Below are 14270 nucleotides of genomic sequence, written 5' to 3' on the forward strand. Positions count from 1 at the left end.
GTGTTGGGAATTGGGAATCTGCAAACGTGCATTTTATGACAGGGTTCCCAGGTGATTCTACGCCCACTGAAGTTGGAGACCCACGGCCTTCCCTACTTCCTCGTAAAACATAACTGAGCTTGTTTTAAAGTAATCAAACATCAGGAGCAAAAATGAAAATGATATATGGATGTTCATTATCTGAACTTCTACTCTGATCACTTAGGTTGTTTTCCATTCCCCCCCCCCCCCCCCCGCCGCTACAATTTAAAACAATTGTCCTATAAACTTTCTTGTAGGAAACATTTTATCAAAATTCTTCGTTAATTCTTTAAGTGAAATTGTTTCTTAAACATCTACCATGTTGTCTCATCACTCCTATTTTCTAAACCTTGGTGATTTTTATTTTTCTTCTTTGGACCCAATTTAACTTTTTTTTTTCATTCTTGTTAAAGTTTGAAATTAAACTCAGGGGGGAAAAATGAAAATGATACCTTCTATACTAACTGGTGGCATTCTATTCACTGATTACAAAGATATTTAGTGAAATCTCAAAAGAACCTGCCGTTTTCATGCTTTCTCCCATCCTAAATTGCACCCATGATTATCATTTAATTTTATCTATTAAACTTGAAAGCATATAGAAATACAACATACTACTTAATGGTATAAACCCCCTGATTGTCATCATTTCACAATAATCGCATATCCCATGCATTTGTATCATTATAAAAGACCCACATAAAACAGGTGCGTTTTTTAGCCCTAGATGTAGATGAATTTAATAGAATGGTATGCTGAATCACCGTACTTAAAAGTGTGTGCGCTCCTGTGGGATTGAATTTACACATTAAGGAAACCTACGCCTCGTTCCCTCATCCAGTGACTCCTGAAGTTATTACCAAATTAATTCCTATGCACATGTTTCAAAGAGTGAGTCAGTCTCTGTGCGATGACCCCTGTGTGGCACCGCCAGTATCGCTCCTTGGCAAGAGTTGAGACACAGAACTGGGTGGAAAGCTGAAAAGCAGATCTCCTCAATATTGCTTACATTGTGACAGGCCTGAATGTATTATACAGATATTTTCCTCAGCCTTTCAAGATAACTCTAATATTTTATTTATTACCAGTAGCAATGCCACAACTCATTCATCTCCTTTGGACAAGAGCCACAGGAGTTACAGAAGGAATGTGACATAATAATGCACTACCTGCGTCGGTTAACTTCTGCTTAGTCACAAGCATTTGTCTGTTTTCAGAGTGTTGAATCCTAGATGCCTTGACAATAATTCACAAAAGCCACTTAGGAAGGGAAAACTGCATTGCTTTGCTATGTACACAATATTGAAACTTGAAGACAAAAATGTACAGGTGTTGTCTGATTAATTTATATTTTCTTCCTGCCTTGGGGAAGCGGGCGGCCAAAAATAATACCGAAAAGCTATAATGAAGTGTTGCTTAGACGTTTAAAGTTCTAACTGCTGCCATCAGTAAGATAAAAAAAGTGATTGAAGATACTGTAAGTCTCCAAATCTATTTCTTTTCCCAGCATGGATTTTTCTTTTCCTCATTCCCCTTTCCAACAACAACAACAACAGCAAATACACACCCTCCAGCCCTGGCTGGTGAGGCTCGGTGGTAGAGCATCAGCCCACAAACCAAAGGGTCATGGGTTCAATTCCCCGTCAAGAGCATGTACCTGGGTTGCAGGTTCCATCCCCGTGTGCAGGAGGCAACCAATTGATGTGTCTCTCTCACATCCATGTCTCTCTCTCTCTCTCTCTCCCCCCTCACCACCTACCTTCCTCTCTCTCTAAAAATCCAATGGAAAAAATATCCTCAGGTGGTGAGGATTAAACAAACAAACAAACAAAACAACCTCCAAAAACTCAAAACTTTAATCTTGATCGAAATGTAGCTGATAGAAGAGAAAAAGGTGTCTCTCTAAACACAACTCAACAAAACCAATAAAAATTTCTAGCAAAAAGTATAAACTGCTTTCACAGGGTCATTCACTTCTATTATGAATCATTCTCTTATAAACATTCATAAAAACACTTGTATTTCTTGCCAGTATTCTTCCTATGTACACATACATTCTTTTTGTATTGTTGTTATAAAATAATTCCATATATGCATCTTTGTATCAGGCTTTTCCACTGACCCTGTGTTTTATTGTTTATAATTCAGGGAACAGTCCCAAGAGTTATTGAGCATTTTCTATAGGGTGGCAACTTAACACACATTTAATTTTCCTATAAAAAAAAAAACAACTTGTCAAATAGTCATTTTTTTATTCTATGGTTTTATGGTTTTTCCCCCCCTTTATTTTATTACCTTGTTCCATCACCATTTATCCCCCATATACCTTCTCTTTCACCTCCACCCACTCCCCTCCCCCCCCCTCCCCGCAGTCACCACAGTATTGTCCATGTCCACAAGTTCTTTCTCTTTGAAATAGCCATTCTTATCCCTTTACAGCCAGGACAGGACACTGACCATCAAACAGCTGGAAGTACCAAAATCTAAGTCACCACAATTTCATCTTATTAAAAAAAAAAAAAAACAGGCTCTTCTTAATTTGTGATATTAGCTCTTTGTGGGGAAAAATGAATCAGCAACATACACATCAAAAACACCGATTTCAAAGGCGGGACATCCAAACTTACTTGTAGCTTTCCACTTGTCGGCAGGAAGAGACAGTGATGAAGGAGTCTGTCCGGGAACTGTAGGCAAGGGGGCCAGGCAAGAGAGAACCAGGGAGAAACCTCCCAAAGGCATAGCTTTCCTGCTCAAACACCATCAGCATCCCATCCATAGACTGGATACAAATTAAATCCCGACCTAAAGAAGAATTAGAGGAAAGTCGGTGGCCTATTCTGAAATACACTGTTATAATTCATCACTCTCTGCCACAAATATGTCATAGTTCATTTTTCTCCCAAGCGGTAAAATGAGCAGTTCAAACTTTAAATTATAAACTGGTGAAGCTATCAGATTATTACATATCAGTACATATTCATTTCCCAATTTTTAAAGGATTCAGATGTCTATAATTTTACATACATTTATTTTCATTTACTGTGTGCTAAAATCTCTAGCTCAAGATAACCCCTAAGAGCAAGCATGACTCTTTGCAAGATACCAGTTTTCCCAAAATCAGAAATATAACAACTGTTCTGCACAAGACTATTTGTCTGCATAATAGGTCAGCCTCATACTTTCAAATATATATATATGAAATATATATATATATGATCTTTTTTTATTGATTTCAGAGAGGAAGGGAAAGGGAGAAAGAGATAGAAACATCAAGGATGAGAGAGAATCATTGATCGGCTGCCTCCTGCACACACCCTAGTAGGGATCAAGCCCGCAACCTGGACATGTGCCCTGACCAGGAATCGAACCATGACCTCCTGATGCATGGGTCGATGCTCAACCACTGAGCAACACCAGCCAGGTTCAGATTCTTTTATGATGAATGGTAAGCTTTGGAGTCCAAGCTTTTTAAACTCTAATATTTACTATGCTTGTTAAAGGTTTCCAAAGAGCTATGGGTTTGTATGCATTACTATACAAATGTATTCACAGAGATCTATTAGGCAATGCGTTTTTCATCCATGGAGAACTTAACTATTTAGCAAGACCACCTGTGTGCACCCCGCAAAGAAGTATAAAAATGCTTCAAAAGCATCGAAAAAGATGCTGCAAAGTCTCTGTAATGAAAATCATGCAAACCTTCCCCAGGTAGATTCCCATATCTCAGGCAGGGCATCGATTCTCCTTTTAAGTGTGGTTCTAACAAGGCAGTTCTCATGAACGAACGGGTTACTGACAGCCGGGAGCTTCAGCTCTTCTATTTGTATAAGAGCTCCAAAGTCAGAGGTTAAGCTGTACAAGTCTAACACCGGACAGTACATGTGAACACACACTAAATCACAGCTTTATGATGATGGTTACTGTTACCGGCTTTCCCAGCCCAGAGAACAGAAAATAGCACATGAGAAAACTGTGAAGACACTGACAGATATCAGCAGTGGCATCTACACCCTAACAAAAAAAAAAAAATGACTGAACATCTATAAAATACTTTTTTAAAAAATAACATTCTGGACTCAGCGTAGGAGCAATTACCAGCCCTCTAGAGTTCAAAAGGACAAATGTCATATTGTAATGTACTTGGAGTAATTAAATGGATTCAATATCATTTGGAATAGCTCAGTCATTTGAAAAAAGAACTTGTGGCAGAGATGCTAACTGCTACCCTAGCAGTCATCCTTTCTTTTGATACCTGAATTATCACTAGACACGTGGCCATCCAGAATAAAGCCTTCATTTCCAGGCCTCTAACACAGATGCATCATATGATTATGTTCCTACCAATGAGGTGGGAGCTGAGGTGACATATACAACATCCAAACATGCCCTAAAAAGGATGGAGTATGCACTCCCTCCCCTCTTCCCAGCATGGTGGTAGGCCTGGAACAGCTATCTTGGTTTCCGAAATGGAAGCTCTCCTATCAGCCCTGGACCACTTGATCTCCAGGTGGTTAAATATGACAGAAATAGACATCTTCCTTACTTAAGCCATCATTAAACTGGGCCTTGGTTAAAGCAATCAAACCTGTCATTAAAAAACAGAATTCATCTGAGCCAAAAGGTCCATGCAGCATTGCTGAGTCTTAGGATTTAGTTTCACTTGATTGGTTCCTGACAGAGAAGACACTGGGACAACTGCAGAAATTGGAATATGACTACAGGTTAGATAACATTAGGGATTGCTGTTAATTTTCTTACGTGTGATCCTGGAATTGTGACTACATAAGAGAATGCTCTTCCTGAGCAATCTGTGCTGTAATATTCATGGGCAAAGTGGCAAAGATCTGTAACTTACTTTAAAATGGTTCATCAAGAAAATGTGTGTATACACACGTATATACATCTACAACTGTTGACGTTAGATGGCGGAAATATGAATGTTCATGTTACTTTTTCTGATATTTAAATTTTTATACTAAAAATGTAACCCAATAAAATAAAGCATTTAAATATATTTCTTTTGTACACAAATGTACGTTTTAACACTCAAGGGGGATCTGAGCTTAGGAACTGAGTGAGACCTAGAAGAGCAATAAATCTCGTTTTAATAAGTCAAGAATCAGAGAGACAGGAGAAATCCAATCAATGAAACACATGCAAGGACCTTGACCTTTGGGGAGGATATTGCTGAAACCAAATACACTCTTCAGATCAGTAGCATTAAAGAATGTGAGGGGAGAGCATGTGTATTTCCAAGCAGCATTTCAATATGCTGAATATCACTGAACCACACACCTTCAGCCTCCCAAAGACCTCAAACAAGTGGTCCTCAGAGTGTGGCTCCCAGACCACCAGCAATCCGATTCCTTTAGAAACTTCTTAGAAATGCAAATTCTAGGATCCCACCCTAGATCTACTAAATCAGAAAATCTGGTGTTAGGATCCAGCAATCATATTTCAGCAATCATAGACCCTCCAGGCTATGTGATGCATGCTAACGTTTGAGAACCAATGCCTTACCATGGATGACAGACAGAGTTAGAGCTTGAAGAAAACTTGAGTCTCAGAGAAAATAGGCTTTCTTAGCATGGTATATAGAGGTCTTATTTCTGAAACTCTAGCAACAAAGAAGAGAGTGCTTAATATACTGTAATATCCATGTGGGCTGCCTCTGGAGTCAGATAACCTGGGTTTGAGTCCAGCTCCACCAATTATTAGCTGTGAGCTTGGGCTCAAGTTTCTTTACCTACAAGATGGCATTCCTACCTTAGTTGTTGTGAGAATGAAATGAAATAATGTAAGGCAACTGGATCCAAATATACCATAACATTATTATTTTATAATTATTTTCAAAGTCTCATAATAGATGTTGAATTAATGTTCAACTGCTTGCTGTTTCCCACACCACTATGATGGAGCACACTTCCTTGCTTTTGCTTATATTACTACCTTCCCCAGAAGACTCTTGCCATTTGCTTCCCCTGGTCTCGAAAACATGTCCTGGCTGCCTCCTGGTCATGCATTCCCCTCTCCACTCATCTTTAGCCATGAGGTTTGAATGAGACTGACTTTCTTCTCAGCTTGAGGGAAGACCCTGACTTAAGAAAACCAATCAGTATCCCACTAGTCACAGTGATTGGTTCAGGGGCAATGAGAAAAACTAAATCCTTAGCTTGAGCCGGAACTGGAGAGAAACTTGCTCCTCCCCCTGAGGGAGCAATGTGTGAGGGGAGCAGGTCTAGAGTCATGGAGGCCATTTGACCTTTACGTGGGCACAGTTAAGACAGGGCCATGAGAACATGGGCTGAGCCACTTGGAGTCAATCCCGCCTATGAACTTTGCAGGCAATAAATTTCCATAAATATCGAAGCTCTTCGAGTTGGGTCTCTGTCCCTGAATCAGGTGGATCACCCCATTTTTCCTCTGACGGACATCACAGGCTAAGGGTCATGTCTTCCTAGCAGCCTTCTCTTTGCCACTCAGACACCCTCTACCTGTGATCCCATCCTTACCTCCTCCTAACAACTGATTATAGATTGAAATGATCCATTTTTATGTCTCTCACTCACAGGCAGGAGCCAAATCTTGTCCATCTTTGGAAATCCAACAATGATGAAATGCCTGGAGATAGGAGATATGATAATAGATGTCTGCTGAGCTAAAGTGAGCTAGACAAAATAACGTACTCATCTGCTTGATTGGCTGAGATTTTATTCTGTGAGTTTCACAGATTGCATTTGAACTAAGTGAAAAATGCTTTATTTATTACAATCCTGGCTGCTGACGTTTGGAAAAATGTAGGGATTAATCCAAAACATGATTCAAAAATAAATCCTTCAACTCGCTGTTCTGGGAGCCGCTTCAGGATACATACCAGAGGCTCCCCTTACAGATAATGGGGACAGAAAGAACCCCTAAGAGGTTCGTAGTTCTGATAGAACAGAGCCAACAGGAAGCCTTCATAACAGGGATGGGATTTCAGGAGCTATTTACGTGACCTCACCGTGAACCACTCTCAACGATACCTTCCCACATGCTCAGCCCAGGATGATATTAGGAGAAATATAGAACCACAGCAATAATAACTATGACTGCCATTTGCTGAGCACCTGTTATAGTCCTGCCTTTGAGCTAAACATTGATCCAGCCTGTTAGCTATACTCTTCAGTAACTCTAAAAGGTGGACAATTGTCCCATTCTGCATGTAAGGAGTGAAACCCACAAAGCTTAGATAACTTGCCTAATGCCCAAAAAGTTAGAAAATGACAGCGCTAGGACTCCAATTGGAATCTATCTGGCACCATTATACCACCCATGTCCCCTGGAAGGCTCCATTATGCCACACTAAATCCATTTTTTAAAATAACACAAGTTAACATAGACAATCTAAATGAAGTGAAACTGATTAAGTACTACATAAAAGCTAAGAGCTTAAAGACACTGAACTTCCTGGGAAAGGTTTCATAATAGAGGTAGGATGTATCCTAGACTGAAAAAAATAGGAGGAATGAAAAGGAGTCAAAGGTAAAAACAGAAGAATTTTCTGGGAGAGAAAAGGAACATATTAGAAAAGCAGGCAGAGGCGATTAAACTTGATCCAGTGAATGGGCATGAACTGTAAAAGCAACTGACTGAAAAGATGACAATATCTTAATGATGCTTACTCAAAAAGTATGCCTACCCTATACGGAGAAATATCTTTTAATGTTGAAATAATTAGGAAGGGTAGAGATTTCATCAGAATTTTGAATCTGGATGTTTATATCCCAGTGGTTAAGATCATGACGAGATAAAAATAACCATTTTGATTTGGAAGATCTAGAAACAATTAGAGAAAGGACCTACCAAAACCATTTTGAAGGGATTTGGGAAATCAGCATTTCTCATTTCCAAAGGTAAACAAAAATGTTCGTGCCTGTGAGGCTGGCGGATGAAGGCGGGAAAGTTCCATTAGGGCAGCCTTATGACACGAATATTTATTAAATAGTGTGTCTCCTTTCCTGGAGTTAAAATATCATGTAGTCAGAGCGTTAACATGATGCATATGCATGAACTGGTCGTCAATTACATATTGAACTGACTGCTAGATTAACAGTTTTCTCTACTAAGTCATAATCTGTTCACTAACATGGTATAGAGCACTGTGTGTGTGTGTGTGTGTGTGTGTGTGTGAGTGTGTGTGTGTGTGTGTGTGTGTGTGTGTGTGTCCATGCCCAGTCCTTTCGCCCATGCATGACCCAGAGCATTTCCCATCATTCATGATTATAGCAACGCGGGCCCCACCAAGGTTCAGTCCTGAATACCGTTGCCTCCGTCTCTCTGGGGAATCAATGCAGCAGAGTAAGTGGAGCGGCACACACAGAGGAAGGTGCCATTACACAGCACGCTGCATGCTTCCAGAATCTCTCTCTGCTCGTATTTCTCTTACACAACGAGGAGAAACACAAGTGAAGAAATGCAAACGTGACCTGTGGCCAAGCACAGATCGCAGCTCGGCATGCAGCTGTCACACATACTTGGTCTTCCTCCAAGTCTGAGGAGCACATGAGAAACAGCTGGATAGGTAGTCGGCAAGGCAGACAGGAAGCATCGGGAGACCGCTACAGGAGAGCAGAAGAGTCCAAAAGTCTGCGGGGCTTCCGCCACTTTTACACACGCTCGGAGAAATGTTTGTTGTTGTTGTTACATAAAAAGTGAAACACTAACTCATTAATCTTTATTGCAAACCTAACTCAAAAGTGATACAACATGTTTGCTGTGAGCAAGGACATAAAAATGTTCAGAGTAGGATTTCAACACATACTTACTTAAAAACAAATGGTAGATGGATTTCTAGAGCTTGCAGGATTGTAAATTTGCCATAAATATCATTTTTCACTTTTTCACTCATTTTGTCATACAAATTAGTAATTAATTGAATAAAAACAGCTAGCTTCTTTCTTATGATTCTCTTCCTCATAATTCTATTTCATTTGAACATTCTAAAAGTAATTCATGCCTTATAATAATGCAGTATTCGAGTAGACTCTAAGCTTAAAACTTTAGTTATAAATAAATAAAATTTAAAGCCCTAAGCAAACAGAGTAAATCAATAAATAGAATACATGTGTTGAGCTAAATAGCTAATATTTTTAAATATTACCAGGGAAAAAAATAGACAAATTCTCAACTATTATTCAAGTGTTACCCCAATAAATAACTTCATGAAACTAATTACTTTAAAACTCAAGAAAATAAAAACTGAGTCTACCTACTAACTCTTCCTATGAACTTGCCTTTTGACATTTTAATGTGTCTCATTTTCATAGGAACTTTAATAGCCCTACAAAGACCACTAGTGTGTGTTCCACACCAAGTTATTTATCACAGTTTTCCCCCCCTAAACTGTGAACAAGGTTAATAACATATTATAAAGAAATCACAGCCATTCATTAAATTAGCATTATATGTAATGGATTCAATATGAATGCAAGGTTGAGTTTAAAAGAAAGCCCTGAACATTATATTGTCACTTGCATCCACAAAATATTGGACAAATTGTTTCGTCAGATATAAATATCATGAAAGGCTTGATAACATTCTCTGGATCTCACATCCATTCAACAAATTCCACAAACATTCACTGTACACCTAGTCTGTGCTAGGAGAGACATAACCACTACCCTCAGAAATTTTAGTGGCTATGGGAGTTAATCAACTCAATTCTGCGACAAGGTAAGAACAGAGGCATATTAAAAATAATTGTAAAGGCTATGGGAGCATGGTTAACAGTGTCTGGCCCTGGCCGGTGCAGCTCAGTTGGTTGGGCATTGTTATATGCACTGAAAGGTTGCCGGTTGGGCAGGAGTGGCCAAGAAGAGGTCAATGGGGGAAGAGGGACATATGTAATACTTTCAACACTAAAAAAAATTTTTTTAACCTGGAAGAAAAAGGTTATCGGTTCAATTTCCAGTCAGGGCACATGCCCGAATTATGGGCTCAATCCTCCATAGGGGGGCGGCCAATCAATGTTTTGCTCTCACATCAATGCTTCTCTCTCTCCCTCTCCCTCTCTTTTCTTCTCTCTCTAAAAATCAATTTTAAAAAAGAAAAAGAAAAACAGTGTCTGGAAGAATCAAGGACAGTGACATAACAGTTGGGTCTTGCAGACTGAGTTTGCCAGGCAATGGGAGAAGCAGGTGCAGAGAGCACACCCTGTGCAGACGGGGTTTGTGAGAGAGCTATGTCTGGAAAGGAGGAGGTCCGTGAATATGGGGGCGGGTGCTGGGGCAGGGAGATGCTGCCGCTGAAGAGGCAGCATGCTCCTCAGAACTGACGGCAAAGCCGCACCTGAGACCAGATTTCCCACATTCGTATTTTCGTCCTGAAAGCGCTATCAGTTTCCTCATCGGCAAAGCTGTGGTATGAGATTACAGGGTGCTGCTATAATAAAATACAACAAAAATGCTACATACTGCCTGCTACCTGGTCAGCATTCAATAAATGATAAGTAAATGATATTACTGGATCACTCTATTCCCTGTACACCAAATTTCGTGAAAAACTTAAAATTGAGGGGGGAAGCATCATTCCAAGCTAAAAAGATACAATTTAATGTGAGAAGAAGCACAAACATTATCAGAAATTCGCCCTTTTTGCCGAAGCAAAGGGTTGTGGCTTTTTAAAAGTATGTTTTTATTGATTTCAGAGGAAAGGGAGAGACAGAGAGAGATAGAAACATCAATGATGAGAGAATCACTGATCAGCTGCCTCCTGCACACCGCACACAAATCCACAACCCGGGCATGTGTCCTGACCGGGAATCAAACTGTGATCTCATGGTTCATAGGTCGAAGCTCAACCACTGAGCCACACAGGCCAGGCAAAGCAAGGGGTTTTTAAGATGTTAAGAACTATTAAAAAAAAATCTCAAAATGTAGGTCTGTGTGAACTGCTGGCTATTCAAGATGATTTTCCGCCTACCTTAAGTTCACTTTACTCCAACGACAATTCCCCCGACACGATGACTTCTGAGCTCCCTAAGGAAGTGTACGTACAGTGAGTGAGCCAGAAAGCCCTACCTGGGAATGAGCTCTCCCTGCCTCCGCACCCTCCCCAACACACATATATCCACCTTCTTCCCTCAGCCTTTCTTTCGTGGATGCTTTTGCAGAATGACCCTGAGTGACATAGACAGGACAGATGTTATACAGAAGAGCCATTACTTATTAGCATTCCTTTTTTCCTATCTCATCCAAAAGAAAAAGTCTTAAAGGGTGAATATAATGTTGGTATAAATTTTGTTTTTAAAAAACTAGTTTCAAAGTCAGGTAAGTTTTTCAACGTAACAACCAATGTGATAAGAAATCCAAACTCCACCCCAGAAAAAACAACAACAAAAATGATTAAATATCTCTTCATTGTGTATTAAAAAACAACAAAAAAATGATTAAATATCTCTTCATGGTGTACAAATATTCTTCATTTGCAATATTATCAGTCCCATAAAGCAAGATCTCCAAAAGCTAAATATATGCTTTCTATATACTGTTAACTCTCTTAATCCTAAAATCATCAGTTTATCAAAAGAAGGGACAAAAAACCACTGAACTCACTACAACCAATTAAATTAAGTTGTGAAAAAAAATAAAGTTAGGAAATCCTCAGTTGAGGTTCAACATTATCTAAACTCATACAATTTTAACGGCAAATCAAAATGAGTTAGGGATGATGACATAGGTGATTTTAAATTTCCTCCACTGTCAATTCTTATCACAAAGTTCAATGTACCATGTAACCATTGTTTGGTCTATTAAGTTTCCTTGGATTTTTCTAAAAGGAGCAGTTAAAATACCATCTATATATATAAAAGCCTAAGCAACCGGCCAACTGGCCGGTAGCTATGATGAGCACTGAACACCAGGGGGCAGATGCTCAACGCAGGAGTGAAAACCACAGGCATGAGAATATGAAATAGACTGATGAGTCTCAGAGAGAAGTGGGGGGGAGGGTGGGAAGAGATTAACCAAAGATCTTATATGCATACTAGAGGCCCAGTGCATGGATTAGTACACCGGTGGGGTGCCTCGGCCTGGCCTGTGGGGATTGAGCCATAACTGCCTCGCTGACATCTCCCGAGGTGTCCCGGACTGTGAGAGGGCATAGGCCAGGCCAAGGGACACCACTGGTACATGAATCCATACACCAGGCCTCTAGTATCTTTAATAAAAGTCATAAAACAAATACAAAAAAGTAAACATCTTAATATATAGATGTAATGGTATTGTCAACACATTCAAAAACTTCAAAGGTACTCCACTGACTCCAGAAATAAATATAAACTAATAAGCTGGATATGCAAAGATCTCTTCAATGTGTTTGATAAATGGACTTTGACTACTCCCTCTCATCTAGTCCCAACCCCCAAATACTACAGGGAGCATGTGTTTGTTAGTCTAACTCAATTCCTCTTAGATGCAATTCCCCCTTCTTAGCCTCACAAATCCTTCCACACATCCTCAACCCCCAGGATCCCAATCCCCCCACTTCAAAACCTTCAATCCACTTTAGACATATATAGCCCACTCTCCTTCTATTCTTTCTTAGTACACCCTGCATCAACCCCCATGAGTACTAACAACATTTTTCCTAGTGATATAACTAAATGTGGCATATCTCTCTCCCCTCCCCAAGGTCCATAAGTAAAGCATAAAGTCCTTGAAGATAAGCTGGTTTTCTTTTCATTGTCTGGCTCACAGCATTGAGTACAGCCCCTTATATGTTGGTGCTCCAAAAATACCTACCTGTTCAAGTCACCTGAACCCTCATAAAAGTAAAATATCATGTCAAACTATAGTGCTAAGAAGCCAATGATCACCATATGAAAATATTACCACATTCACATGAAAACCCCTTGAGATCTGGCTTTATGCTTTATTCACCACACCTTCACACCAGCAACAGTTCCTAGTATATAGTAGGGCTCAGTAAATGTTTGTTGCATGAATGAATGAATGAATAGCATCAAAGTCAAAATAGTATGGTAAAGACCCTGAAATAATTGGTTTTTAATATGTGACACTTAAGAAATTGGAATTCTAAATTATTTTAGGGCTTAGTACGATGGCAAAAGACAAAGTACTCATTGTATGCCCAACGTTAGCTACCCTAAGAAATATTAAGAGAGGGAAGGTTAAGGAAACTCTGCTCTTAATAAAGATAAAGCCTAAGGGAAAGACACAGGAAATAAAGGTGAGATGCAGGAGGACCCCAAAAGGAAAATATATAAATGAGTGGGGAAACCACTCAACTATAGAGAATAAACTGTGGAAGCCAGAAGAGGATACACAAGGAGTAGACGGATCTTTAGATCCATCAGTATTGTATAAAACTCTACCTTCAAAACACACACAAAAAAAAAACTTTGAAGGTTAACAATTATTAGAAACCTGGCTACAAAGTCTATTTCTGGGTGATATAAAACAAGGGGTTATTACCAGCAGGAAAAGTACCCCCAAAAGAGGTACTTTTTGTTCCCTGTCCCCCGAGCAGGATGGTATACAGTGAAAGAACAAACTGTACAAATATGGGACAGTAGCAAATGCCAATTAAAGTATTAATACGTAACCCTGGCCAGTTGGCTCAGTTGGGTGGAGCATCATCCAGTACACCAAAGACTTCGGATTCAATCCCCTGCTGGGAAACATAGGAGAGACAGCTGATCAATGTTTCTCTCTCACATCACTCTCTCTCTCTATCTCTCCCTGCCCCCCCCCCTTCTCTCTCTAAACATATCCTTGGGTGACAATTTTTTTAAGGTTTGTTTCTTTTTTTATCCTCACCAGAGGATATCTTCCCATTGATTTTTAGAGAGAGTGGAAGAGAGAAGGAAAAAGAGTGGAATATTGATGTGAGAGAAGCACATCAATTGGTTGCCTCCTTCACGAGCCCCGGCCAGGGTCCAGGCCAGGGAGAAGCCTGCAACCAAGGTACGTGCCCTTGACCAGAATCCAACCTGAGACCCTTCGGTCCACAGGCCAACACTCTATCCACAGAGCCAAACCAGTTAGGGCTTTAAGTATTAATATAAGTAGTGGGAAGAACAATGATTCTGAGTCAGAAAGACAAGATGATAAGGTTTTGAATCCTGTCTCTGATACATCCTAGATATGGGACTTCGGCTACTATGCTTACTTTCATTCAGTCTGTTTCTTCAAAGGCAAAATAGACCTTATCACAATGTCTATACACCACTGGGTTGCTATGAAGAT

At 39.8% G+C, this 14270-nt stretch overlaps 1 protein-coding gene across 2 annotated transcripts in view; it reads right to left on the reverse strand.

The window, feature by feature from the left end:
* Nucleotides 1-14270, reverse strand: part of BBS9 (Bardet-Biedl syndrome 9) — a 324045-nt gene that overhangs the window by 249770 nt on the left and 60005 nt on the right. For both annotated transcript variants that reach the window (XM_079785508.1, XM_079785507.1), the window contains exon 6: nt 2649-2823. In XM_079785508.1, the coding sequence (XP_079641634.1) occupies nt 2649-2823 (175 nt within the window). The remainder of the gene's footprint in view (nt 1-2648; nt 2824-14270) is intronic.

The sequence above is a fragment of the Cnephaeus nilssonii genome (genome assembly GCF_951640355.1).
Source record: "Cnephaeus nilssonii genome assembly, chromosome: 12".
Taxonomy (NCBI): Eukaryota; Metazoa; Chordata; class Mammalia; order Chiroptera; family Vespertilionidae; genus Cnephaeus; species Cnephaeus nilssonii.